Source organism: Pezoporus flaviventris, unplaced genomic scaffold (assembly GCF_033815535.1).
Source record: "Pezoporus flaviventris isolate CSIRO_AGI_PZ_B2104156 unplaced genomic scaffold, CSIRO_AGI_Pfla_v1 ptg000025l, whole genome shotgun sequence".
NCBI classification, from domain to species: Eukaryota; Metazoa; Chordata; class Aves; order Psittaciformes; family Psittacidae; genus Pezoporus; species Pezoporus flaviventris.
The window spans coordinates 27,442,021-27,468,601 of NW_026892573.1; the positions used below are offsets into that span (position 1 = coordinate 27,442,021).

Sequence of the window (26,581 nt, forward strand, 5' to 3'; positions counted from 1 at the left end):
CTCGGAGTGCCAGTTCTCCCATGAAACAAGGGAAAAAGGGAACTCTCAGTCCCCTTATTCACTTACTGACCTCTACACAGTGATTTTCAGTTCAAACTATGTATCTTTGTTGCCCTTCCTGATGTTTTCAGTACTCCAAAATGTTTTAGTGATTAGAACAGCGTGGTGATGTTCATTACTGAAAATGTGAGCTTGTAGATGTACTTGTTGTATGATGAGATCAATCACCAGCTGGAGATTCTTAACCCATCTCCACAAAAGGTGCCTAGACATCAGACTGTATGCTTGTCTTTTGGATGGACATTGTTAAGCTAGACAAGTGCCATCCTCGGAGTCATATATTAGTCTTCATTTCTTTCAAGGAAAAAATTGTTTCTACATCAGTCTTTTCATGGCACAAATTACTTCTCACATTGTACTGCTCCTGCAGCTCCGATGGGCAGGTGTAATCTCCATCCTCCTCTCCAGCTCCTAGGGATTGCTGCTTGACTGATAAAAGGACAGTAACTGTTCTAGTAGAGCTCTTTGTTTGTCCTCCTTCCAGAGCCAAATCTTTCCAGGTGTTTGACAAATTCCCAGCGCCACTGATGCAATTGCTTTATCCCTGACTCTTCTCACTTCCCCAGTATTAAAGATGCGGTGGCTGGAGTGCAGCTGGCAGCTTTGCTGACGACATATGAGGCAGAAAACCTCCAGCTTTCTCTTCCTTAGCTGGACTGGTGCTGCCAACAGAGTAAATCTCTGTCATTAGTAACACAGGGTTATAAAATAAAGGCCTTCAGGGTGTCGCTGAATGAATTTTTATTGTGCATTTCACAGAAGCTTAAATAGAAAATAGAAATCCAGACATTACCTTTTAAAAGCCAAACAAAATAAGGTCTACCAATTCCAGTTAAACAGAGTCATTGCTTAAGCCACATCATCAAACCCTTCACAGACATTTTAATACATTCATCTGCACTGCATCATTATCTTCACTTTGTAAATAGAGAGGAGCAAGAAATACAGAGGTAGGAGAGCTGTTAGCAGAGGAACTTTTGGTACAGTAAAGCAGTTGTTTTGTCTGCACAGGATTGCTTACCATGTCTCAGAAACAAAAGTGTTGACTGCAAAGTCACTGCAGAATAGACCCCAAGTTAGCACTTACACTTCAGCAAAGGATTTCTAAGAATTTGGAGAGATTTTTGCAGGCAGGGGGAAATTCCTGGATTTCCCAAAATGTTTTATAATGTTCATGATGTGTGCTTTAAAAAATAACACATGGTACAGAAATAACTGAAAAACAACCCATGTGAAGCTGCACAGAGAAAGGCATCAGCTGGGTAGTAAAATATTTAAGAGGAACCTCTTCTTTCATGCCTTTCTTTTTGTTTTTTAGCATAGTCGTTGTGTGCCCCAGTAACAGCATCTACTATGAGCTGCTTAAGACATTTCACAGGACTTTTTCCACCATGAATAACCAACTCACCAACAGATATCTGAAAACATCACTGTGTTTCTACCCCATGCACTAACCACCCAGTTTGTGATGTTCCCCATAGGCCAGATGACTCTGAGGACACAGCACGTTCAGGACTCTAAGATGGGCTTTGTAATCAATGCAATATACTCAATGGCGTATGGGCTCCACAACATGCAGATGTCGCTGTGTCCAGGCTACGTGGGCCTCTGTGATGCCATGAAGCCTATCGATGGTCGGAAGCTCCTGGAATCCCTTATGAAGACTAACTTTACTGGAGTCTCTGGGGACATGATATTGTTTGATGAGAATGGTGACTCGCCAGGAAGGTAATGTTGACACTGTCAGACTGTTTAATACCAGATATGTTAACTATGTGCATAGTAGAGAGCTAAGATCTCATACTTTTATTTTCACATTTCCTGATTTTCTGTACCGATTGTTCCAAAATAACTTTTTTTAATGTGCCTTTTTTAATGATGTTTCATGTTCAAGATGTGAACTTTGAGCTATACAATCTTCCTACATGAATCTGCATTTGCATCTCTACCATTTATAGGTACTACTACTACTACAAACCACCAGACTTTCAACTTTGTGTTCACAGGCCATGACAGCCACCACAGCCTTGCTCTCTCTCTCACTGTAGGTGCTTGAATATATGAGTTTGATTGAGCAATAAGCAATCATAACAGACATCATTCTTTGGTTAAGAAAGGTAAAACAATATCAGAAATTTTGCATTGATTTGTCTGGGATTTTTTTCCCATCAGAATTATTGAAAATCTGCTTCCATGTCTCAACTAAAGCATTTCCATTTGCATAACAGACTGCTATCAATTCATACTGTGCTGCTATAAACCAAATTGAATTTAAACAAAGCTTCTTTTGCTGATAACTTACATACATGTATACATATATACATCTACGAAATAAAATACAAGGTTTTCTTTTTCTATGATGTATATGCAGCATTCAAATAAATGTACATTAAAAAGTATAATGAGGGTTATTTCCTGGGTTTCTGCCTATTGAACTCTCAGAAAATGAACAGCAAGTGTGATAATGGTCAAAGTATTTTTTTTTCCCTATATTTCAATAAGTAAGTCACTGCTTTTGCTCCGGTTTTATTGGGACAGCCTTTTTTGTCTTATGTTATTGGGAAGGTTTTAAATGTCTTTGTGATGGCACCATATAAACTAGAGGGAAAATTGTTCATCCTGTACACTCATTTAAATTTTGTCTTCTCCCACTCATGTGAACTGAAAGGAAAGCATTAACTTCTGAGGAAAAGACAAATCTACTGGTTAGAAAATTTTGATGTTTCCAAAATTTTTGCAATTTCAGAACTGATTTTTTTTTTCCTTATTTATTTTATTTGAAAACCTGTAAAGTCAGCATTTTCCCCAAAAGAGAGCAGGACAACCACATACAGAGCAGTCTGTTTGTGTGTCTGGAGACACGAATTCTCAAACTCTTTAGACTCAGACTCTAGGGAAATGCACTGTGGGCTGGTAGGAGAACTCAGACGCAAACTGGCAGAATTCCAGGAAAATTTCAGATGGAAATTTATTTTCAGCCCTGTTTTGGTGAACAAGTCTGACTTTCGTTAAACTTTTCTATTTTTACAAATTGCTGAATTCTGAAGAAAAGTGCTCAGTCTGGATTTCTCTGACCAAATTATTTTTAAAAAGACTTGTTCTGGACTTTTCTTAAAGGATTCCCATTTGGTTTTATTGGTGCTCAGATGCAGTGGGCTGCATCCTGCCTTATTCCTGTCTGTTTCACTCATTTCTTACAGAAACAATGAAAGCTGCCACAAATAAATGATATGTGGCATGACAACACCAATGACAATATCTAAATGTTGCAAAGAAATCTTTAGCTTTACTTTTTCTTCATGTTGGCATGCTTAACATTCGCCATTTAATTCCATTTGTTGCAAGGAATTTAATTGAATGTCTTGGGTCTTTTTAAAGTCAATTCTAAGAATGATGATGAAGGAATTATATCATGTGCAGTCATTTGCTCAGTCACAGTAGGACAATACTGTTTCTAGTAGCATCGGGACATCATGTTGATTGACCACCTTGAGGTATCTCAACTTCAAGAAAGTCCAGCCTGACTGGAGTTGTGTGAGATACAGTAGTGCTCTGTCTACTCAAACTATGTGTGGTGACAAAGTGGTCCCTGTGTGTTTGCTTTTGAAACACAGTTCTTTATTCTCTCCTCTATAACAGTCACATCATTAAATCCAGTCCGTGGGCTTAAATTAGCCAACACTGAATTTAAATGTACTTTTTCATGTTAAGCCTTTATAAGACACTCCATCTCTAATGCCCAGGTTTTGAGTAGTTCATAGTCTTTTGAACACTTTCAAACACTATTTGCAACAGCTGGGAGATGGTGCAATCATACTGGAACAACTCATCTGTCTTGTTCACTTGTGTTGATAGCTGCATCTCGACTTTGTAAAGCAGAAATCTAAACCCTTGCAGCTGTACTGTGGTAGTAGTGTTAAGCAGGAAATCAGAATATAAAAGCCTTTCTGACCTAGATAGCTCAGGATTTTGATGTATAGCAAAAAGGGGTTGATATTATACAACAGATGATTAATCCCACAAGATGCTTTGAATCCTGGCCCTATCCCAAAGTTCTTTATGTGTATGTTGATCTTAGAGAAGGGCTTGTTTTATGTGAGACAAAATACATGAAAAAAGCAAATGAGAATAGAAGAGACACCCATGATTTCTCAGGAAGACTAACAACTATCTGCAAATACTACTGAAACTCCACAGAAGGAATCAAGAAAGCAAGAGAAGGCAAGAAAAACAAAATACTGACGTTTTGTCTGTACTACCAATAAAATATGGTTTCTCAGCAACTTCATGGCACTTCAGTTTTGAAACAAGTGTTTTACACTATGTCTAGGGCACTGCTGGAAATACAATATTGCACCATCTGGTCTCTCCTATCCTAATGTGACAAACTGCCTCTGTGGTACCTCAAGGTAGCTCCAGGAATTCAGTGGCTCCTGAATCTCCGCTATAGAAATGGACTTACTGAGTCTGGCTATTACTATTAGTCCACCTATGCTGTTCTACCCAGAGAAGAGACAATAGGTTATAAAATTTGTTAGATTTCTTTCCAGTATTACCCTTGGGATGTGTGCATGGAACTGTTACTGGAGACAGAATTGTTTTAGGTCCTGTGGCCTGTTAAGCATTGGCAGTACTTTCATTTATCTGCCCATGAATCTCTGAATCAACAGCTATAACAAAATAATACTCAGAGGAGTGTTACAGTGACATGACAATGTTGAATAGACTCCACAGTTGCTTCTGGGCTCACTTTTCGGTTAGTCTGTTTGATCCTTGAACAGACTGTTACTGTGTTTGTGAACCTCAAACAAAATCCCTGAGTTTATAACGACGTGTAAAAGCCTGTTAATTCATATTTGTGTGTGTGTTATTTGGGTTCAATTCAGTTGTGTCCGTATGGCATTCACATCTCCAATCTGATCAGGTCATTCTCAAAGCCATGGTCATTTCCTTCTTTATACAGCATGGAAAGTGAAATATTCCGAACTCCAGGAGTATCATTAATTATTATTGATGATTTCTTCTTCTTTTGGAAAAACTCAAGAATCATATGGTATTGCTGATGTCATATTGCCCATTCAGTCACACTCCACTTTCATTTTCTTTCACAGGTTGCTTGCAGTCCTGATCCAAGCCTCTGTGTGATTTTGGCATTCAATCCATGTCACAGTTTCCCAACTGTGACAGTTAGTTTCCTGATGCAAAGCATCCTGGGATCCATGGATGGAGACTATTATAGAATAGGTTTACTGTAAATATTTTATGTCAGCATGGGGAAAATATTGATGCTTTATATAGTATGACTACTACTTGTCAGTCTTAAAAGTGTTTCCTCAAACCTTAGGAGAGATACTTGGGTATCTTAGTTAAGAGACTGCTCTATTTAATGAGCTGGTTCTTTTATCTCTGCTTTGGACTTCACTACACTCTGACAGTGTCACTCTTAATCCAACCCCTGCTTTGCCTTGGGGACTAATTTTTTGCCTGCTGCCAGGAAAAAGTTGTCTCCTCATTTCTGAGCCAGGCAGGTTTTCTAAACCTATGAGTGTTAATCTTCTCAATCTATACTGATTGATTTTTTCCATTGGTGAATTTCATGTTGCTTAATCAGATTATTGCGAAACCCACTGAAGAGGAAGCAAAGAAAAGCATGACATCCTCACTTCAGGATTTGCCCAACTTTCTAAACATGCCTTATAAGTAAGCGCTAAATGAACCGGTCTGTGAGGCAGAAAGATAGCCTGGTGTTCAGCATGCTGGTAGAAGGCTAGTGAGTCCTATACTGCTGCATGAACTTTCTGTAATGCTGTGGGAGCTAAACAGAAAGTAGGAGGAAGAGGAACATGAACCTAAAAACTCTTATCAGCTCTAGCTCTGCTCCTAATTCTTCTGTTCACAGATAAAGAGGTGATCTGACTCAAAAGCAGCTGAGGACTGAGGCATGAATACTCTTCCATGCCATATTGTACAATGAATTAAATGTGTTCTGCTCACTGAGGAATCATATAAAAATGAAGAGGGTTGTGTGGATGGCAGACAATAGCATTTGCTGCTGCAATGTTGTAGAAGAAAAAGAAAATAAAAGGCAGATCTCAACATCATTTTTCAAATGCCTGGACAACAAGGTTCTTCTTGATAAGATCTCCCTGAAGCCTCAATCAAGACCCATATTCCTGGAGGCTGTGGCTGACAAATGATGCCTGATTCCTTCCTGGTGCCACACCAAATTGCATCTTGCGGTATTACAGTAAGGGAGGTTTCTTTTGATCCCACAAGCCTAGGTTCCTTCAACCTCACTTTACAAGCTCAACTGTCTCCAGGCTTCCTCTCTCATAAATGGAATAAGCACCTGCACAGTGAGGAGCACTTAGCATAGGGAACTGCCATTATAAGTTTAGATGTCTCTGCATCTTCCATAGAGGGATCCTTGTACAGCTAGGGTTCCCTATGCAGTTGGCTTCAGTGCTGAAAGTTACACAGGATGAATCCTGTCTGGCTCATTTCATTGTTTTCCTGAAATAAGCACAGTCATTCTCAGAAGCTCCGTCACTGAACCCAAAAGCGTTCAAATAGAAGAAAATGATTCAAAATACAAAGGAAAGGAAATATATCATAAAAATCATTGGGACAGACTTAAGGGAAACATAATGCTTGAAATTTTGTCTTCTTTATTTCAGTAAGCTTGATATTGACTGTATAGTGTTCCTTTAATTTGAAACATTTCATGATGTTGTCTTCAACTGAGCTATGTCTCCCCTTTCTGTTTCCAAAGATATGAAATTATGAATTTTAAGAAAATGGGGAAGGACTACTTTGATTATATCAATGTTGGCAGCTGGGACAATGGTGAGCTGAAAATGGACGATGATGAAATATGGTCAGAGAAAAATAACATCATCAGATCTGTGTGCAGTGAACCCTGTGAAAAAGGACAGATAAAGGTAAATATTTTCTCCATTTACTTCAGGCATGCAGAATGCAAGTTTTTCCTAACTCTCCCATGGAGACAAACATCCCACACCTTAACTAAAATGTACAGATTTATGTACTTAGTACTTACTTGTATCATAGTAATCTCACAATTTTCATAAATTGCCATTTTCCTGTAGTCCTGTATCTGTGAATTACTGACTTTTTTTTACTTATTTCCCAAATGCTTTAGACTAGGCAGTGTTTGTGGGCTTTTTTTACAGCATCTGATTCTATGCAAATCCCTGAGTGGGAATTGTCAGTACAATTGCAGGTAAATTATAAATAATAATAACTATTATACCAGTGCTAGACATAGACACCTAGACTGGAACATTATTACTCAGATCAAATTTGTGGCGTCATCAGAGAACATCAATAACTACCATTGCATAGAGCTTCAGGAGATGCAGGTAACATTTGTTTTAGTCATATATGTTTTACTGCTGCTTTATTTCCCAGGTTTTTGATTTTCCTTTCTACCTTTAATGTTGCTGTGAGTAAGAAGGGTAAATGAATCTGTCATATATTAATTATACTCTATTATCCTTCAGCATAACACTCCAAAACAGTTAAAACACTGCAAGTCCTTAGCTTACCTTGCAGTCATTTATATAAAAGCCTGTGGAATGAGAGATGAGCATGGAGAGTGGCTCAGACTGAAAAAAAGCAGCTGCAATTTCTGACATGTTTCACTGGAAGCTGGATCACTTTTCTCCTGCGTTAACATGGCATTTTCTCCTGTGTTAACATGGCATGCCTGTAAAACCTGGCAAGCCGCTGCAATGAAATTCTGATGGGAGGCTGATAATGCTCTGCAACATAAAGTGAGTCTCTTCAGACTGAGTTTTCCAGAGTTGTAGAGCAGTCATCATGTTTTATTCACTAACTGGTCTTTGGCAGAGTCGGTACACGAGTTTCATCAGACCAAATGTCTTCAGTGTAGGCATATACAGTCGTTGACATTTCTGAACTTCTTTGTTGTCAATGGAAATGATTTAGTATTCCAGATCAGGAGTCATCTCATCCTCATGTAGGCTTTGAAAACACTTAAGGTGCATCTCAACAACAAGGATTTGATAAAATCCATACACAAGCAACTCCAAACATTTGAAATAGTGTGGACATACGTTTATTTAAATATATACAGTTTCAAAGGATTGCCCTGATGACAAGGGGAAGGGAAAATAAGTTTTTATTTAAAGAGAATTATTTTTGTTACAAGAGGCAGAAGAGATTGGTTTTAGTTAAATGCTACAACAAACAATTATTCAAGAAATTAAAAGGATGAGGAAATAAATGTCTGAGCAATTTAATGCAAAAAATTTTGACCTGATTCTGAGTAGTAGAGAACAATTACTTTGATTCCATAGAAGGATACACAATTCTTCTCTGGATTAACCCCCAGTTGTTGCTGGGTAAGAAATTATCAGTGTACCAGTTTACAGCCAGATTTGACAAATTCCAAGTATTTTATAGAATATATTGATTTAGTGAAAAGTTTAACAGGGAAGTGTAAGTGAATTGTTTTGATAGAATGTTTAAGTGGCTTGATAATAGCATATGGTTATTATTTTGTCATTTCATTTTCCTGAGTATTTTATGCATGGTAAAACTATGGATTTTTATAATGCATCATATTTATCAGGATATGCATCTAAAACTTAGTGCAAGATTTCTAAGAATTGATTTTCCCAGACATTAAAAATTTTGTCGTTTATTCAACTTTTTATTCTAGTTCAAAATGAAAGAAATTCTGGTACGTGAATTCTTCTAGAGGACAGCTATTCTGTTTTGCAAGTAGAATAGTCTTAACACTTGTAGAGCAAATTGCATATGCTCCCATGGGCTCTCTGCCAGGTTAGATGTTTCAGTGTGGCTTTTTCCTCTTTTCACACTTTACAATTTTAAAAACAAAACAAAAAAAAAATGAAGTTTTAAGGTCACCATATTGCTGATGAAAATGACATAATTGACCTTTTTTTCACTGCAGCGTTGCAAAGAGCAATCTAGTTATTTTTGATTACACTCCTTTACATTTCATTTATTAAGATTGCAATAAAGACATTGGTTTTTGAAGCCACCTGCTAAATTCATCATTACAAAAGATACATAAGTCAAACTACTTATGCTGTAATTGGGAGTATTAGTTTAGAAAATATTTGGGAAGAGCAGAGAAGCTGGGAACACTTTATTTCAAAAGAAAGACGTATTGACAGGAAGCACAGATGTTTTTGGTGCCCAGAGATGATGATAAGGATCTTGAAAAATCTGCATCTCAGTTATGAGCACGCAATAACATTTGGAAGTAAATTATAAAATGAGAAATCAGGTCAAATGTTAAAATGGATAAAGATAACATTTTCATTCTTAAATGTTAATTAGAATTGCAGTAATTAAATAATCCTGGGAAAGGCATGTTCAGTTTTTACGTCTGGAAAAAAATCAGTTTTAACAAATTACTCACATCTGGGTGGAAAATAAGCACCAAAAAATATTAGGGTAATGAGCCCTTCGGGAAATAATGTTTCTGAAATGATTCCTTGTATGGACCACAATGGAGTGAACTATATACCTTGTGTATCACACAGTGGCTTCTGTAGGCACATTGCCATCTATGAAACATTGAGTTTTGCTAATTCTAGGAGGGAAAAAGCATCTTATTTCCAGTCTGTACCTCCACTTAAACTTCTGTGGCATTGATGGTACCTTTATTCTGGTACGCATGATGGGAGAACTGAGAACTTGAGTCATTTTGTATAAGCAAAAATATCATCAAAAGAAAGTTCATTTAAAGTAAACTTCTAAAAAAACCTCTATTAAATAAAAAGGGATTAAAAAAAATTAAATTAACAACTGGGGCAGCATGAATGCACATTTGCGTTGTTAAACCAAATGTCAATTTTTGTCTCAGGTGATCCGTAAAGGAGAAGTGAGTTGCTGTTGGACCTGCACTCCTTGTAAAGAGAATGAATATGTATATGATGAATACACATGCAAAGCCTGCCAGCTTGGCTCCTGGCCCAATGATGACCTCACAGGTAAATGGGTTGTGGCTGTGCTTATGTTGTCAATGAAAATGTTCTGAGCTGAAGAAACAAATGCCAGACACAAGTGAGCATGAGGACTGTTTCGGTCAGATTGAACCCAGGGACAGAGCTGACATTTGAACTGAGGCTGGTATTTGTCCCTTCTTCTCAAGGAATCATTGGTGTAATTAAGATGCTTTCTAAAGACCTGAATTACTAAATCTAGAAATAAAAACATAGTCCTGGTTTTGTCCTGTCCTAACATCTAGCTGGTGATGCAGACGTTGTCCTATCCAAACAGGTAAGGAAATTCTGTCCTTGGCAGAGAAATTATTAAGAGAGGTCAGTTTTCAGTTTTATTTTCCTCCAGGTACAGAAGAGTCACGGAATACTTTTTTTAATCTGAAAAAGTTATGAACTAGTTGCTGTAGTTACTGCTGCTAAATGCATAAGTGCTCCATTAGTCCTTTGTTCACCAGAGTCTGTACAGACTACAGGGTTCATGTTCTTGTGTAGCTCTCTGTGCTCTTGCAGAATACCAATTTGGCTGCTTTAGAGATAAATTACTCCAACACTTGTATCCCACAGCCTCTCTTCTTTGTGACTAATAAACAGAATTCAAGAATTCAACCGCTCAGAGCACAAACTACTTCAAAACACCTCAAGGAGCAGGTTCTCACTGCCTCTTTATGGGCAAGGGGAAATGAGTCAGGGTTTTTCCAAAGAGCTCACAAGCTTGTTTTTTCATACAACTTCTGTTGATGAGGGGAGAAATTTTTAGGGTGAAAAAGAGGGAAGACAAAAAGAAAACTTTTTCTGGATGAATTTATGTAAGTGGAAGAGTGTCAGGCAAGGCTTCGCCTATAGAAAGATTTGTATATATAAATTACTCCTTTCCTGGTAAGGAATGCTACATTGCTATAATATATGAGCTAGGTCACTTAATTACAGCAAAAATATCATTTAGCCATGAAGCTGCCAGGGTATTTTACAGAAAATGTCAAACATGAGACTTTCAATGAGAAAAATACTTCTAACTGCAAAAGCTGAAACAGCAATAACATGGATTTTGCAAGTGCTCCCCCAGCCCTGACTCCCAGGGCACTCAGCAATCAGCCAGCAAAGCCTTCTCATATCAAGGAGAATGGAGAAGAAGATAAAAAGAGATTCATCCCCACATATCCCCCAAAGCACAGTACTGAGGATGTGGAGTAAGCTCATACAGGTTCACATCCCAGATATGCTATCCAGAAGCCTCCAAAACCCACAATGCAAGGACAAGGTCAGCACATCAGGCTGGCCAGTTTATGACAGTCAACTGGTTGTAAATCATCAACTCTTCAACCACTTGGGCTCTTGTTTGAGATGTGGCAGATCCCAACTTACATCTCTGTTTCAATAAGCAGCTGAGGTTTTACCCAAAGTAGATCAGTTACAAAAAGAGCTGCTATGAGTCAGTTAGGAGGGAACTTGTTCCAAATGCCTCAATGGACCATTTCAAAGACTCACTTCTGAAACATGGAGAATGGGAACAGCCTAATGCCATAGTGAAGTTTGGGTAATTAAGCCTGCAAGCATCATATGTAGGCCAGGTTGGCCTTTGGGCCCCGTGCTTTGAGTGGCTTCCCAGGGCATGCAGACCTTCATGCCTCAGTCAAGGCATCAGTCTGCGCTTGTGCAAGAATTTACCCTCTGAGAGTCTTACTTTGCCCTTGGGATGGAAAAGCCGGATGAGGTGGCACCTGGAAAACTCCTGTAGGATGAGTCAATAGTTTTCTAATCAGCTCTGTTTTAACAAAGAGTAGTTGTCTTTTTAGTCAAGCCAACTGCTTTGTTTGTATTACATGAGCTGCTGCATTTTGCAAACCATTCATCTGGCTTTAGACAGTATTTTATGTCTTTATAAGGACCAAAGGCAACATACACACAAAACAACCCCTCGAATTCAGTGCCAAACAGTGTTCCTCAGGAGATCTAACCCATATTCCTTAGCCAGGCACAAATTCAGCAGGCACTGTTTGGACATTGAAACCCCTTTGGACTTCATGAGCACAGCTGATACAATATTCACTCCTGATAACAGGGCATCCATCACAATAGCTTCATGGCTCTGTAGTCCCAACTTAACTTACTATTCACATGATGGCTGGATCTCGTTTATTTAGCTTTGTATCAAAAACAGATGTTTAAAAAGCCTATTCCCAGCTTATCCCTACAGTATATTGAGCTGTATTTTTAATGGACATAATTATAGTCCTAACTTTTACAGCTTGTAAAAAAACTGTCTCTCAGTCTTGTTTACAACATAAAATTTAGTAATATAGGTGAATTAAAAATAAGGAGAGGGAGATATGTTTTGTATTCTGGCAAGGAAATTTCCCTTCAGTTTTATAAAGCGTACACTAATCTCCTTGAAATGCCCCTAGATCTGATACTGAAGCAGTCTATGTCTCCTTACTGCTTGATAAAGCTGTGTCTTAGGTAATAACAGCTCCACAAGGCTACACATTTAGAAAACTCATTGGAATAAGTCTTCCGTGCATGATCACCTTCAGATGAGAGTCCTGTAAGTATATTAGCCACCAGCCAGGGAAGGCTTTCAATGTGGAGCTGTACCTCACTGTTTGCCAGAGATGTGAACTTGGATAAAAACATTTTTGGAATCCTTTCTTGGCTCACACAACAAAACATTGCTTCATCTTTCTTATGCTCACTGACCAGCATCAGTTTTGTGCCACAAACTTCACATATAAAATGTGTACTGTTGCTCACAGAAAGGAAAAAAGATTGATGCCTTTTTCCAATCACCTGTGAAAAACCAGAATTCAGATGCAGGAAAGGAAAAAACAGAAGGGATGCAGTACATGTAGGAAAACAAAGTTATTCTCAGAACACAAGAAGACATTGGAGTTCTGAAGTACAGAAAGGTACAGGAAATCCAAAGGTAGTGAGAAAGACAAATAAAAGGAAGGAGTATCTCTTGATTAAATCAGTTACTTGAAAATGTCTCTATCTAGAAGTAAAGCTGAGGTGAGAAAGGGAATGTTTAGCCACCTATATTTTATTTCCTCACAAGTCCTAGTTTCATAGCTTATGCATACTACCAAAAAAATAGTCATCCTCTTACTTTTCTCCAAATGGGTCTACACCATCCCAACACATAACCAAAGTAATTCTTTTATCCTCCTGGCTTAGTATCAAGATGTGCTTTCCAATCTGCTGTAGCTCCCCTTCTTCCTCATGGAATGTGCTGACATCTGTACATTACAGCACCACTTCACACATTAGTATGGCCAGTATGGCTGAGCCACATGCACAGTTAGAGCAAGAGAAACTCATGGGCTTAGGTCCAAGCCCTTCTTTATATTTTATTCACAGTGGAGGGAAGATAAATAGATGCCAGGCATGTTTAAATACAAATGAAGGGATTTTCTTAACACTGAGGACTAAACCAAAATTATATGAATTTTTCAACAGTTTGATGAGAGTGACTTTTTGGTTCACCAAAAATCCACTTGGCTTTGAGGACATGGACTTCTGTGTTCAAAAATGGTGCCTTGGAAAGATCACACAAGTTTTGTTCGGCATCTCAAAGTTTTTTCATTGGATGTAGGTTCATCTTGGTGCAGTTATCAGTAGTGCTTGTTTAAGGACATTTTTGAGGCAGGAAAGAGGCAATTATTCTCTCTGTCATTCAGGGACAGCATACAACAATAGCGGAAACTAAGTTTTGTCTAGCAACCTCTGGGACTGCAAGGAAAGCAGGTGATATTAATTTCACTGACACCTGGATTCTCTTCAGGTTGCATTGACATTTTTCTCATCGTCTGTGTAGTCCAAATATGCTTGCTATTTGATTATTTGATTTTCTTAATTGTGTTCCCATGGAAATAAGAGCTGAAATATTTTACAGCTTTTGAAATGCTTTCTTTGTCATTCAAGGATAAGGCTAAATATCAGAAATCAGTTTTTACTATTGTTACAAAATTGCTTTCACCAAATAAGATGAAATCTGATTTGTAAGTAAACCCAGGATAGCATCATCATGATCTTGTCTACTTGTCTGAAAGTGCTAGATAAAAACTGGATTATCCAAACAATCCTTGAATGGAAAGGGCTGAAAAAGGGGCACCTGACCTCTAAACGACACAGCAGCCATTTCAAAGATCTCTGGCAACACCGATGCTGTATGCCATTTGGCTTGCACCAGTCTGGATTGTTCACTGAGAAACAAGGACGGCTGCTTCCCTCATCCTAAGGGCATTGCTCGTACTGTCAGCCAGAGCTGCAGAGAACAGAGAGTGCTGAGAGCTGCTGCTGTCTTGGCTCTGGGCACTGTCTGGGACAAAACACTGCCACGGCTCATGCAAAGCACCTATGGGGCCAGGGGCAGGGGTGATGCTCAAAGGCTGATCATGATGGATCCCCACAAGGGCTTGGTTGGCTCTTCCTGCAGCATGCTGATTCGGGCTACAGCAAAAGTCATGGGGGTCTGAGACTGGCGTGTCTCATAAAACTGGATCCTGCCTCCCACCCCAAGCAAAGCAATCACTCACCTCTTGGATGAAATATCTTCAAGCAGTAATTGCCTGTTGCAATGAGAATGCTTTCTTGCATTGTTGCTTGCAATAAAGTTACAGCCATTGGTAATTACAGCAGTAATCTGGCAGTTGTGAGCACAAGGCAGAGCACAATTCAGCTTGTGCTGATATCAATTTTGCTGCTGAAACATGACTAGGGTATTGGGTTTGGCCATAACTGGTAAGGCTGTAATTCAGACTGAGGGTAGGAGGACACAGTTTTTATCTGGTTGGTTTTAGTGTTTTAAATGCACATCATCAGAGAATATGTCAAATTTTCAATCTGACTTTCTGTGCCCTGTACTTCTCTTTTCTTTTTCTTTCTTACTCCAAGTGAAATATAACTATTTCCATTGTCACTCTCACACTTGCCTCTTGGAGAAAGCAAACGAGGACGAGTTAAGGGTTCAAGTGGCAATGTGATGACCACGATCTGTGGTTGTCATGTCCTCTCCCTTGTTGCTGGGTTTGAGGGCTTTTCTTCCCTCAGTCGCTTATTTCAAGCGAGGTGTGAACTTTAGCTTCTAGTCCATTTACAGCCCAAGTCTCCAACATGAGCCACACAGTGCTTCAGGTTCAGGTGAGCTGGTTCAAGAATGCTGAGCTCAACAAACAGCTCTGGATGAAGAGGGACTTGTCAACAAAGCCAGAAGGATACGCTTGCAATTGTGCCTCACATTATGGAAAGTTTGATGAACATGACATATTCTGAACAAAATATTTACAACACACAGATCCAGCATTTTTAGTGAAACTTAAAACATTAGAGCTAACATAAGGATGGACCTGAGCGCTGCAATCCATCAGTTCCTCCTCCCTTTCTGCAAATTTGTGTAATTAAGGAGACATTCCCCATGTGGTCACAGAGTAACTTTAATGAATTGTTCTAAGATTCCCAGCCTTGTCTTTTATTGCCCTGCACAGCTAAATCAGTGTATGTAGGTTGCTAGGGACTTAGGCTCCTGAGCTACAGATGCCCCAGTTTTCATGGTTTAAGATGTGACTGATTCTTATTCCTGCCCTACAGAGGTGGCAGAATAAACACATGCACAGTCCTCAGCTTCATCTTCTGACTCTGCAAACCCTTTTGCTGATGGTTTCAGTCGATGTGTCAGCCTTGGAACTTCAGCACCTAAACCAGCTCGGTCACCTCTACATGCTCTGCTATTGTAACAACTACAAAAGGTCCCACCAGAACAGGGCAAAGAATTGGAGACCATAATAGTTTATCATGGCACCAGAATTTAACATCAAAGCATTAAAGATGTCCTTTCACGCTTCAGTTCGTCCACATCCCATATGGAGGCCACGGGGTTGATTCTCACCCAGGACTTTGGGGAATATAATCCTTACTTTTGCCTTGTCTGTTTGGGTAACAAGTTAGGTTTTTATTAAGAAAAATATAAAAATAAAATAAAAGCTATCCTGTAGCTCTGTATTCTGATGTAGATTTCTATTCTGATTCCTACATTTTTTCATCTCAGCTTTCCATATTTTAAAACCCAAATAACTAATAAAGATATTCCTTTTCCCATCTTTTGGGAACATAAATAGGGAAGTATTCAGAAGCATTAATATAAAATATTTATCAGCATAATATCAATGCACTTTGAATAACGTGTGCCAAACCCTATGTGGAGACTGTCATTCATAAGATGTGGCTATGTTGTTATTTAGGTTTCATCCTTGGTGTTTGGATTTTCTGTTATCCTTGGAAAGGTCTGTGAAATTACCAGGAAAACCAAGTATTTTGTTGACAGGCTGAACTCATTGCCCAGGGTGCCAAACCCCACTGAAGAACATTAAATACTTACTAAATCAGCAGTAATTTTCTGACAGTTTTAGTGACCATGCGCAGATTCAGTAAGCTTTACTTCATGGTGTTAACCTAAGAGACTTCACTGAATTCCCTTCACTTTCCAATGTGCATCCTATTCACAAGTTTTATTCTGTCATGTTTACCCTTGGAACTAGTTTAATTATATATTTTATATTGCCTAACATGAAAAGGATTGTCAGTGCTAAGCTAATACGGTTTTATGAATGCTGAAGGCATGGTAAGGTCTCCTAGGTGTCAAGGTTATAATAACAAATCAAAACAGTGTCAAGATCAAATCCCCAGAAAGTATGGACTGTAATACAGTTCTTCATATCTGTGAACTCGTCTCCCAGACGAGCTAATTATAATGCAATTTGAAAGATCAGAAATAAGTGACAAGCCTACCTCTACAGAGAGACCACAAGCTGTAACAGACCTATGGTCCAGCTGTCTAGAGCTCCTCCTCTCTTTGTTTATGGCACAATTCTGCCCATCCCTGAAATAGCTATATGTTTTTTTCCCAGAATATTAGAACCTTTTCTTTTCCCCATAAGACCCTTATGCATCCTTATCCTTGTTGGTAGATGCTCTTTTCAGAAACCCTTTCCCTAGCATGTCAAATGGGACTCTGATTTTTAATATCTGTTTCTCTTGCTATTCACCTGCTTTCACTGGCTAGGATTCTGGCCAGAATAACACATAGACAGTTTTATGTCAGTTTTACTGGGGCTCCAGTTCCAGAAGCAGTGCATTCTTGAGCACTCTATACCTGCTCCAAGTTGGACTGGCTCCTAGCAGCCTTTCCACAAGCCAAAGATTGCCTCATCAAACCGCAGGGACCACAAGGCAAGGCTGCTGGTTCTATTCCACCTGGAGTTTCTGAGCCAGGTAGGAGAAAAGACTTCCCAGGTGCTTGGAGATACTGAAAAAGTATAGGAGGCGGGTTGTGGGGCAGGATCTTGCCCAAATGACCATCCAGCATACACATATTTAGGGGATAGGAATGAATTCTTCTTTCATTACTATTTTTCAGTTTTTGCCTTGGTATAATCCTGGCCATCAACCTAAATTGAATACTCATAGTGCTGTTTTCCCATATTTCTTTTACTTGATCTAGTTGTCCCTTTCTGCAATGTGCCATTGTCAGAAACCATTAGCTGCAAAGCTATTACATGAAAACCTCACCAGTCATTGCGTTATGAAGACTACCCAGTCCTTAAATCGTAATTGGGGAATAAATCATTGCACAGTTTAGCATTCTCCTCGTAAATTATACACAGAGATGGGGGGAAAACAGTAAAGGTTTCAACTCTTTTCTCAGGTATTTTATTAAGAGAATGTAAAAAAGTAATAAAGCAAGGAAGGTGTGAAATAGACTGAAACTAATGAGAAATGCCTGGTTATGATTCACCTCTGCTGCAACATAAGAAACTCAGCAAAATTCAGCCCCTATATCATTGTCCATATGTAAAGGCCAACTGTCAGATAAAAAGCTTCTCCCTTCAAATTTCTTGTCCAAGAATATATAGCAGTATTAGAAGCTGGTAAGAAATTGTTTCACCAAAATATTAATCACATTTTGGTAAAACTGAAAACAGATTTAGAGGTCACCCATAAAACTTATTGGGGAAGAACCCATATGGGGTACCTGCACACACTGGAGTATGCTTTCTGGTGTTCACCTTTCTTCCACCACTCTCACTGGTATAAAATGCTGATTTTAATTACGTGATTCCCATGCTACATTAATCTTGGACTTTTAGAATGAAATGCAGTGTCTCCTTTACAATGAAACAAGTAAACCCTTTAAAGTCAGCAAGATTCAAATAAGTATCACTAACTAATTCTATGAAAGTGTTCCATAAAAATTTAGATGTCTTTGTTACATTAAAACATGGCAATAATTTCATTACTGCAACAGAAAGCTTTGCGTAGGAATGCAGTTAAAATATGGATGGCAACTTAATATGAATTTAGTAATGAAGAGCACAATTCACTGCACTAATGTCAAAGACTTGTTGACCCTTATCCTTCTGCTTTTTCTGCTTTCTGCAAGAATGCAGAACTATCTGCCTTGTACTTTTGCCATACAATCTATTGAGTATACCACCTCATTGTAGCTACGGTAGTTTTGATAATATTAATAGTTAAGAGATATAGAATACAGAAATAATGGGAGAAGAGAGGATCTAAGCTTGATTACTACTCCTACCTTTTCATGAAATGATTTATACTACTAAGAATGTCAGTGTCAGATTTGAAAAACCTTTAACCTTCACTTAAAATAAAGGAAAAGGTGAAGAGTAAACTTTGCATGTAGAAATTCCTGGATTATAGCCCTGATGTCTACCTTTACTCCTGTTCATCAAGTCAAGTTCACCACTGAGGTCCCAAGTTCCCTAATTAGCTGAGCTTGCTTGGCATCCAGATACCCATCACACAGTAGTAATTATCCTCACTGCTGAAAATGCAGATATGAACACCTGGTGCTCCATCCCTGTGGGGAGAAGTGCCTTGCCATGACCCATTCCCAGTTAGGTTGACATCAGGCATTCTGTCAGACCTACTCAGAAGATAGCAAACTGATTACAATGGTCACAAATTTTGAGGTCATTTAGAATTTTCATTCATTATTAGTCAAGCTTAATACAAGTATAGGAGAGATTAAAGGTTTTAGTTGCATTTCCTCCACTCCATCATCCTGCTGTCCTGCCCTGGCTGGCAGTGTCACTATGCCTACTGTTGTCAGTAGGTTGCACTCCAGAACATCAAGGTCCTCCCCCCTTATTACTATTGTATTGGGTCTGTCTGAAATGGAGTTAATTCTCCCCATAGTACCCCTCATAGTACTGTGCTTTTAATTGGTAGCTAGAAGAGCGTTGACAACACACCAGTGGTTTGGCTACTGTTAAGCAGCGCTCACATAGCATCAAGGCTGATAGATAAGAGAAATAGCAGGAAAACCTGTAACTATATCATTAAAGAACGTCACTTTTATATATTTATGTTTACCTTTGTTTGTCCTTTTTCTGTAGGCTGTGACCTCATCCCAGTCCAGTATCTCAGATGGGGTGATCCTGAACCAATTGCAGCAGTTGTTTTTGCATGTCTGGGTCTGCTGGCCACCACGTTTGTTACAGCTATATTCATAATGTACCGTGATACTCCAGTGGTCAAATCATCCAGCCGAGAACTTTGCTACATCATTCTAGCCGGCATCTGCTTGGGTTACTTGTGCACATTCTGTCTCATCGCAAAACCTCAACAGATTTACTGTTACCTTCAGCGAATTGGTATCGGCCTCTCCCCAGCTATGAGTTACTCTGCTCTAGTAACTAAAACGAACCGCATTGCAAGAATCCTGGCTGGAAGCAAGAAGAAAATCTGTACAAAGAAACCTAGGTTCATGAGTGCCTGCGCCCAACTGGTTATTGCATTTATCTTGATATGCATACAATTAGGCATAATTGTTGCCCTCTTTATAATGGAGCCACCAGATATCATGCATGATTACCCAAGCATCCGAGAGGTCTACCTGATTTGTAACACCACCAACTTGGGTGTTGTAACTCCCCTTGGATATAATGGATTATTAATTTTGAGTTGCACCTTTTATGCATTTAAGACAAGAAATGTCCCAGCTAATTTCAATGAAGCAAAGTATATTGCCTTTACAATGTATACCACCTGCATCATTTGGCTGGCTTTTGTGCCAATATATTTTGGAAGCAACTACAAGATAATCACAATGTGTTTCTCAGTGAGTCTGAGTGCCACGGTGGCCCTTGGCTGTATGTTTGTGCCCAAGGTGTATATCATCCTTGCGAAGCCTGAAAGAAATGTTCGCAGCGCGTTCACCACATCGACAGTGGTCCGCATGCACGTAGGGGATGGAAAGTCATCTTCAGCTGCAAGCCGCTCAAGCAGCCTGGTCAACCTATGGAAACGAAGGGGATCATCTGGTGAAACCCTTAGGTAAAGTTTGCTAATGTGGGAGTGTGGGGAAGAAATTTTGTTCTTCTGAGAGTTAATGGTGGAAGGACAGAGGGAAAAATATTAATTCCCTTTATCTCTGCACTGGCAGAGGAGCGAGTTCTCTCTTCCACACCTGTAACAGTTTTGGGTTTGATTTAGTCACAATTCTGTATAAAAAGGGGACAGAGCAGTGGGCAAATAATTATAAGGCTGGAATTACTGGCTGTGTCAACTGTACACTTAATGTAGAGAGGAAACCAAGCTCTTAGGAGAAAAGAACAAGAGAACAAGAAATATAACTCATTGGCTTGTCCTGAATGCACCAATTCACAATCTCTTTCCCTCAAATGAATTGTATGGTGTCTGTGTTTTGCCTCTAGCCACAGCAGTAAGACAACAGAGTTGCTGTTAGTGCTACATAATCAACGTATAGTAATAAAAACAAGTGTCATTGTGAGCAGCCTCTCTCAAGCATCTGAGGATTTGTTTCAGATGACTCCTCTGTTATACTTTTTATCTCCTATGCCCTTGATTTTCCTTTCTTGTATTATCTCTTCCTGCTTTCTTTCTGTCCTCACCTGTCTTCTCTTCTTTACCTTGATACCTTTTTCTGTATTTATTCTAACTCCATCAAATTCAGATGCTCACTACCCTTCCTGCCATTGAACAGATGTTCATTGTGAGATATTTCTTTGTTTCTTCCCAAGGAATTATTTGACTTCAGTGATCACGAAGACAATTTCTATGTTCAATGTATAAAAATTAGGGTAAGTCAATGCTAAAGACAAAGGAGAGCTCTGGAGTAGAAATACTGTCCTGCTTCATAGACAGAACATGTAGAAATGCACCCAGCCCAGTGTTTCATTTTCATCTTTTGATCCCTTTCACTTCGATATGGGTGCTATGGGGATGATTTGGTTTATTTAACTGGCATAAACAAATAATTCTTCCTATATGAAAGTTTTGTCATTAGTCAGCTATCTACGCCTAGCCTGCAAGTGACAAGCAGCTACATTTCCTCCTCACTGAAACACATGTGGATTTTAGGATATGCTGTTTTCACAATTGGAGTTGGCATGGAACAAGGGCAATTATTACTTTCATTTTTGTTTGACCTACAATTTATAATTGAGGAAGGATTTTCTTAGTAATACCTGCAGGGCAAATTATGCCAAAGTGATGACTTGCTTCTGTCAGATTATGACTAATGCTTCTCTTTCAGTGACTTTGAATTCATACAGAAATGGCCAGTCTATTACATGATATTTTATACCTAAGATCAGTTAATGACGGTATCTTCCATTTCCTTTCCAGGTGCAGAGTAAGATGCTATTTTAAAAGTATAAATCCTTTATCAGATTAGGTGATGGTTATCTGAAATGTCTTTTCCTTTTCCTACAGCCTCTGTCTGTATGCCTGAATGACCTGAGGTATTCAGGTTTGAAGCCCTGTAACAGCTTCTGGGCCAGACAGAAGAGGCATTCTTCATAATATGTCCTCAATAGAAGGGCATTCTTCCTCTCTGAGATCATTATTATTTCCCGTCACTTTTGCTTCAGAGATCATTTGCCATCTCACAAGTTTTTACTCATAGATGAAGTTATAGATGATGGGAAGAGCTTGGGATTGGGAGGGCCAGTTTTGAAAGATACTGCTCTAAAATCTTTGTTTTGTTCTTAGAGAGTATGCCCTGCTATTAAATATCTTAAAAGAAAAGGCGTATTTTCTTTACTACTACTTCTTTATATCCCACAATATGTAGATAACACCTGTGGTAGAGCGTTATTAGCAGAATGTAATAGATCCTCATCAGCAATAACTTCTTTTTCAATAGCACTGTCTTGGGAATGCCTTCAATCCTGAAGAGCATTGAGAATGCCCGGTATATGTGTGTAGGGATTATAAAGGCAGCACAAAGTTGATATATTTTTGTATTTGCCTAGATATAAAGAACTAGACCATTTCATTCAAAACTTGGAGAAAATCATTTATGCCATCAGCAGCATTCATCAACAGATAAAACTACAACACTCTTAATCTATGTGTCTGAATCCTCAACTGGTTAAACTGTGATGGTGCCAGTGAGTATAGCAGTGCTCAGTCAGTGTGTGCCTGAAGGGTGTGGGATACAAGAGGAAACTGATTCCATCAACCATGGGAAATTCTCTCTAATCAATGCCTATTTGGTTGCATGAAAGAAAACAAAACAGATCCTGAAATGTGCTGAGTACATTTAGAATGCTGCCCAGGACTTCAGCTGTGTCTGTTATCATGTCCAAGAAATGACAGAAAACCACTTTCAGCTTCAATTCTCTTTATTGCAGAGCACGAACAAAGAGAATCCAACCATTTGACTTAATATTCAAACATTTCTGGAAAAAAATATTGCTGCAGAAAGTAATACGTTTCAAGGTATTAATCTATGATGCTCAAAAGCTTGTTTGGATAGTTATTCAAGTAAACACTGAAGTACTCAGAATCAAAGGAAATATGCACTAGAGCTCCATGGCATTATTTAAATAGCTCAGAGGGGTTTTATTTAAAAGAGAGTGAGTCACTGCAGAATTTTAAAGAAACATGCTATTTAAGTCACCAGTGCATAGAGGGGCCCCTATCATTAGCATTTTGCTTCTTGACACTAATTTATAGTGCAGTGTAGTACTGCATCAAATCATTGTCGAGCAGATAATGCCAATGCTCCACCCAGAGCTTTCCCATCAGCTGCAAAATGACAGATAACAAGACTGCATTTGCCTAAATAAAGAAATGCATCTGTTAATGTCCTAAATGACTTTTTGCATGGGGTGTTCTTCAATTAAGAAAAATCAGGAAAGCTGTGGATATGTGCTGGAATAAATCTTCACATACTGAAATATGTAGAAGGAGAGAGTAAAACTATTCATTATCCAGTGAAATGAAAACCATTTCACCATAGGCTCCTGTGATTCAGCAGTACTCACCAAAATATATTCTACCATGAAAAGCAGGGCTAACAAGCTAGACATTATCAGAACTGATTCTACAAAGAAGAATGATGAACACTATGTATCTGGAGTCAAAGCCACACCAACCTGAGCGGAGACATATCTGGACCTCCTGCTCCCAGTTATCTTACCTGTTAATTTCATAGGGATAAGGAAGACTATAAATAAACAAAACAAATCCTACCTTAAGGTCCCAGAAACTATTGTCATCTATGCTACACAGCCTCTTCGCAAGAGTCCAAAATACAGGGCTAATTTATCCTCTTCTCATTCTCAAATAACTATATCCCAGGTGAGATAAAGATCATTTCTGCTACCAGAGCTGCTACTATGATATTTCTAGACAGGAAGGCACACTAAGTAGTCTCAGTGATGCTACCTTGGCCTGGGGGATAAACCAGATGTCCCAAACTTTCTCTTACCTTTCCTCTTAAGCTTATCTACCACTGTGTGATTGCAGAATTGGGCACTGCTTTGTATACATCTGCAGAACTGAGAGGACTGACAGCTTTCATAAAGGAGTAGGAATCCCTTGTTCTAGTGAGCCAATACTCACCCTCAAGTGAACCATAGGATTTTTAATGTATAATCACTATTATTCTGTTTTATATTAGACAAAGAACCAGGTCTCAGTTGAGAGCATTTTTCTCCCCTCAAGCATTACACTGGTACAGTAACAGCAGCCTAAGGGAGTGTCTGCCTTGCGCAGGCATCAGGAAAAGCATTCAGGTATGCAGGCTCACATGCTGTTAAACGCTATTCCCTGTCTCCTGTGACGAAAACATGATAAGCAAGGTAGATTTTTCCATCAGATTGGATTCAGCACTGGACCACCAACAGTTATAATTAGTGTTTACATCAGACAGTCCCAAACTGTGCCATAATGAAATATTTTGGAAACAGGTGTCTACCATCACACTGCGCGCTTTGTTTTCTGCAAGGAACAGCTGATTTTCCTCCTTATCAGTCCTCTCCCTTTTTCCCTCTGATGACTGACTGTTTTGTTACAATTCAAACAGGAGCTATTTTGATCCATAAAACACGAAAAATATTTTTGGCTCATCCAAGCTGACATTTATGGTTTAAAAATATTGCAGTCTAAATATTATATAATACATCAGCACATCATATATCAGCATCAAAGCCCAGAAATGAGCTTTTTCAGAAGCCTGATTGAAATTTCTCTCCAAAACCCCACCATTTTATTTTATTTCTCAGGATGTTTTTGAAACTTTCCTTCACATTCTGAATCTGACTGAAATCCATTTAAAGCACTGACAATCAAGTGAACCAAAATTCTCAAGCTTGAACTAACTTGAGCAAGCTCAGCTGTTGCTGTTTCTCTGAGGTTGGCTACCACTGTGCTGCATTAGCAGGAAAGCCTCTGCAAAAAAACATTGAGTTTCCAGACAAATAGGAATCCCCATCAGAATAAACCTCTGCCACTGTTACACACAGCATGCTAAGGGGCTCCCAGATGCAGTCCGTGCAAATTTTGACTAGTTGAAAGCCACATCCAGGAATAAATGGAGGGATTTGAAGCCATGGACATCAAGATGTGATCAAATGCTTTTAAAATATGTGTGTGCATTATCAGCATGAGGCTTGTAGATGTAAATGTGAGACATTCAATTCCCTGTGCTTCAGGAAGATAAGATGCCTAAGAGATGAAACAGGGCTGTTTTAAGTCCTGTAAAGAAGACAGAGTACAAGAAAAACTGGGGGAGTTTTGTGGAAAGCTGAAGCTGGCTCACATTCCTCATGTGTACACCATTGAGAAAGATACTGATTGTGAGTTTCTGCCACAGCATATTCTTTTGGGACATATTTCTTTATAGTACAAGTGCCAATTTTGTCTTCATTTATATGCAGCTAGAACAATTTTTTTTTACACATTTTGAACGATGGTAAAAGAACACAACACTTCTCTTTCAAACTGATTTGTAAAAACTTTTTACTTACCAGATATTGCCAGGGCATAGCTTATAGGTTCGTACTCACAATTTGCACAACCAAAAGGCTGAGATACTCTTGTTGATCTGGTTGGTCATATAGCATGCTAAGACAACATCAGGTCCAGTGCCTGGCAAAATGAAGTTTTTCCAATCCATAGAATAACAGTCACAGACTTTATAAAACTCATTGGTTCTTCAGTTTCTGCGGGTAGTTGCACTGGTTTACTCATAGAAGCATGAAACCTAACACAGAAGAGCTAACCTCATGCTAGTGAGCTCAAGACTCGTGTATCACCTCTTACGCAGTTCTGTAAGCAGCCTGTCAGTTATGCCAGCATGGATTGCTTTCCTACTGCAGCCTGGTGGAACCATTCTGTCTTGTATAAAATAGGCATTAATTGGAAAAGGCAGAGAGTGATTTTCTAGCCTGCTGAAAACAACAACGATTTTTAATGTCAGACAATGCCAGAGGATTGATTCCAGCCTGGGTCTCTTGTGCCACAGGAGTGCCACTCCATCAGGCTTTTATATATTTGCTTTACACTAAAAGACCTTTAAAATTCTGGTTTTATTTTACCAGCAAAAAAAAAAAGGGTGTTATTTGAAATCCTGAAGTTTTGTAGAATAGACAAATAATTTATTGATAACTTTCAGGTTTTTAAATAACTCTTCTGTGTAAGCAGAACTAGCCAGGAGATTATTGAAGAATGTGAATTAGGAGAACTAATGCTTAAGAAGTTATATTATAGAAATTATCATCATCATCCTACACCTGAGTCAGAGCAATCCCAGGCACAGCTACAGGTTGGGCAGAGAAGAGATTCAGAGCAGCCCTGTGGAGAAGGACTTGGGGGTGTTGGTTGATGAGAAAATGAACATGAGCTGGCTTCAGTGTGTGCTCACAGCCCAGAAAGCCAACCGTATCCTGGGCAGCATCAAAAGGAGCGTGACCAGCAGGTCGAAGGAGGTGATCCTGCCCCTCTGCTCTGCTCTTGTGAGACCTCACCTGGAGCTTTGTGTGCAGTTCTGGTGTCCTCAACATAAAAAGGGCATGGAACTGTTGGAACAAGTCCAGAGAAGGGCCACAAGGATGATCAGGGGACTGGAGCACCTCTGTATGAAGACAGGCTGAGGAAGTTGGAGCTGTTCAGCCTGGAGAAGAGAAGGCTGCGTGGAGACCTCATAGCAGCCTTCCAGTATCTGAAGGGGG

General features: G+C 39.1%; 1 protein-coding gene across 4 annotated transcripts in view; it reads left to right on the forward strand.

Moving 5' to 3' along the window:
- GRM5 (glutamate metabotropic receptor 5) overlaps window positions 1-26,581 on the forward strand; it is a 255,510-nt gene that overhangs the window by 210,853 nt on the left and 18,076 nt on the right. For all 4 annotated transcript variants that reach the window (XM_061457941.1, XM_061457940.1, XM_061457943.1 and 1 more), the window contains 4 exons: window positions 1,542-1,788; window positions 6,833-7,001; window positions 9,944-10,070; window positions 19,493-20,432. In XM_061457941.1, the coding sequence (XP_061313925.1) occupies window positions 1,542-1,788; window positions 6,833-7,001; window positions 9,944-10,070; window positions 19,493-20,432 (1,483 nt within the window). The remainder of the gene's footprint in view (window positions 1-1,541; window positions 1,789-6,832; window positions 7,002-9,943; window positions 10,071-19,492; window positions 20,433-26,581) is intronic.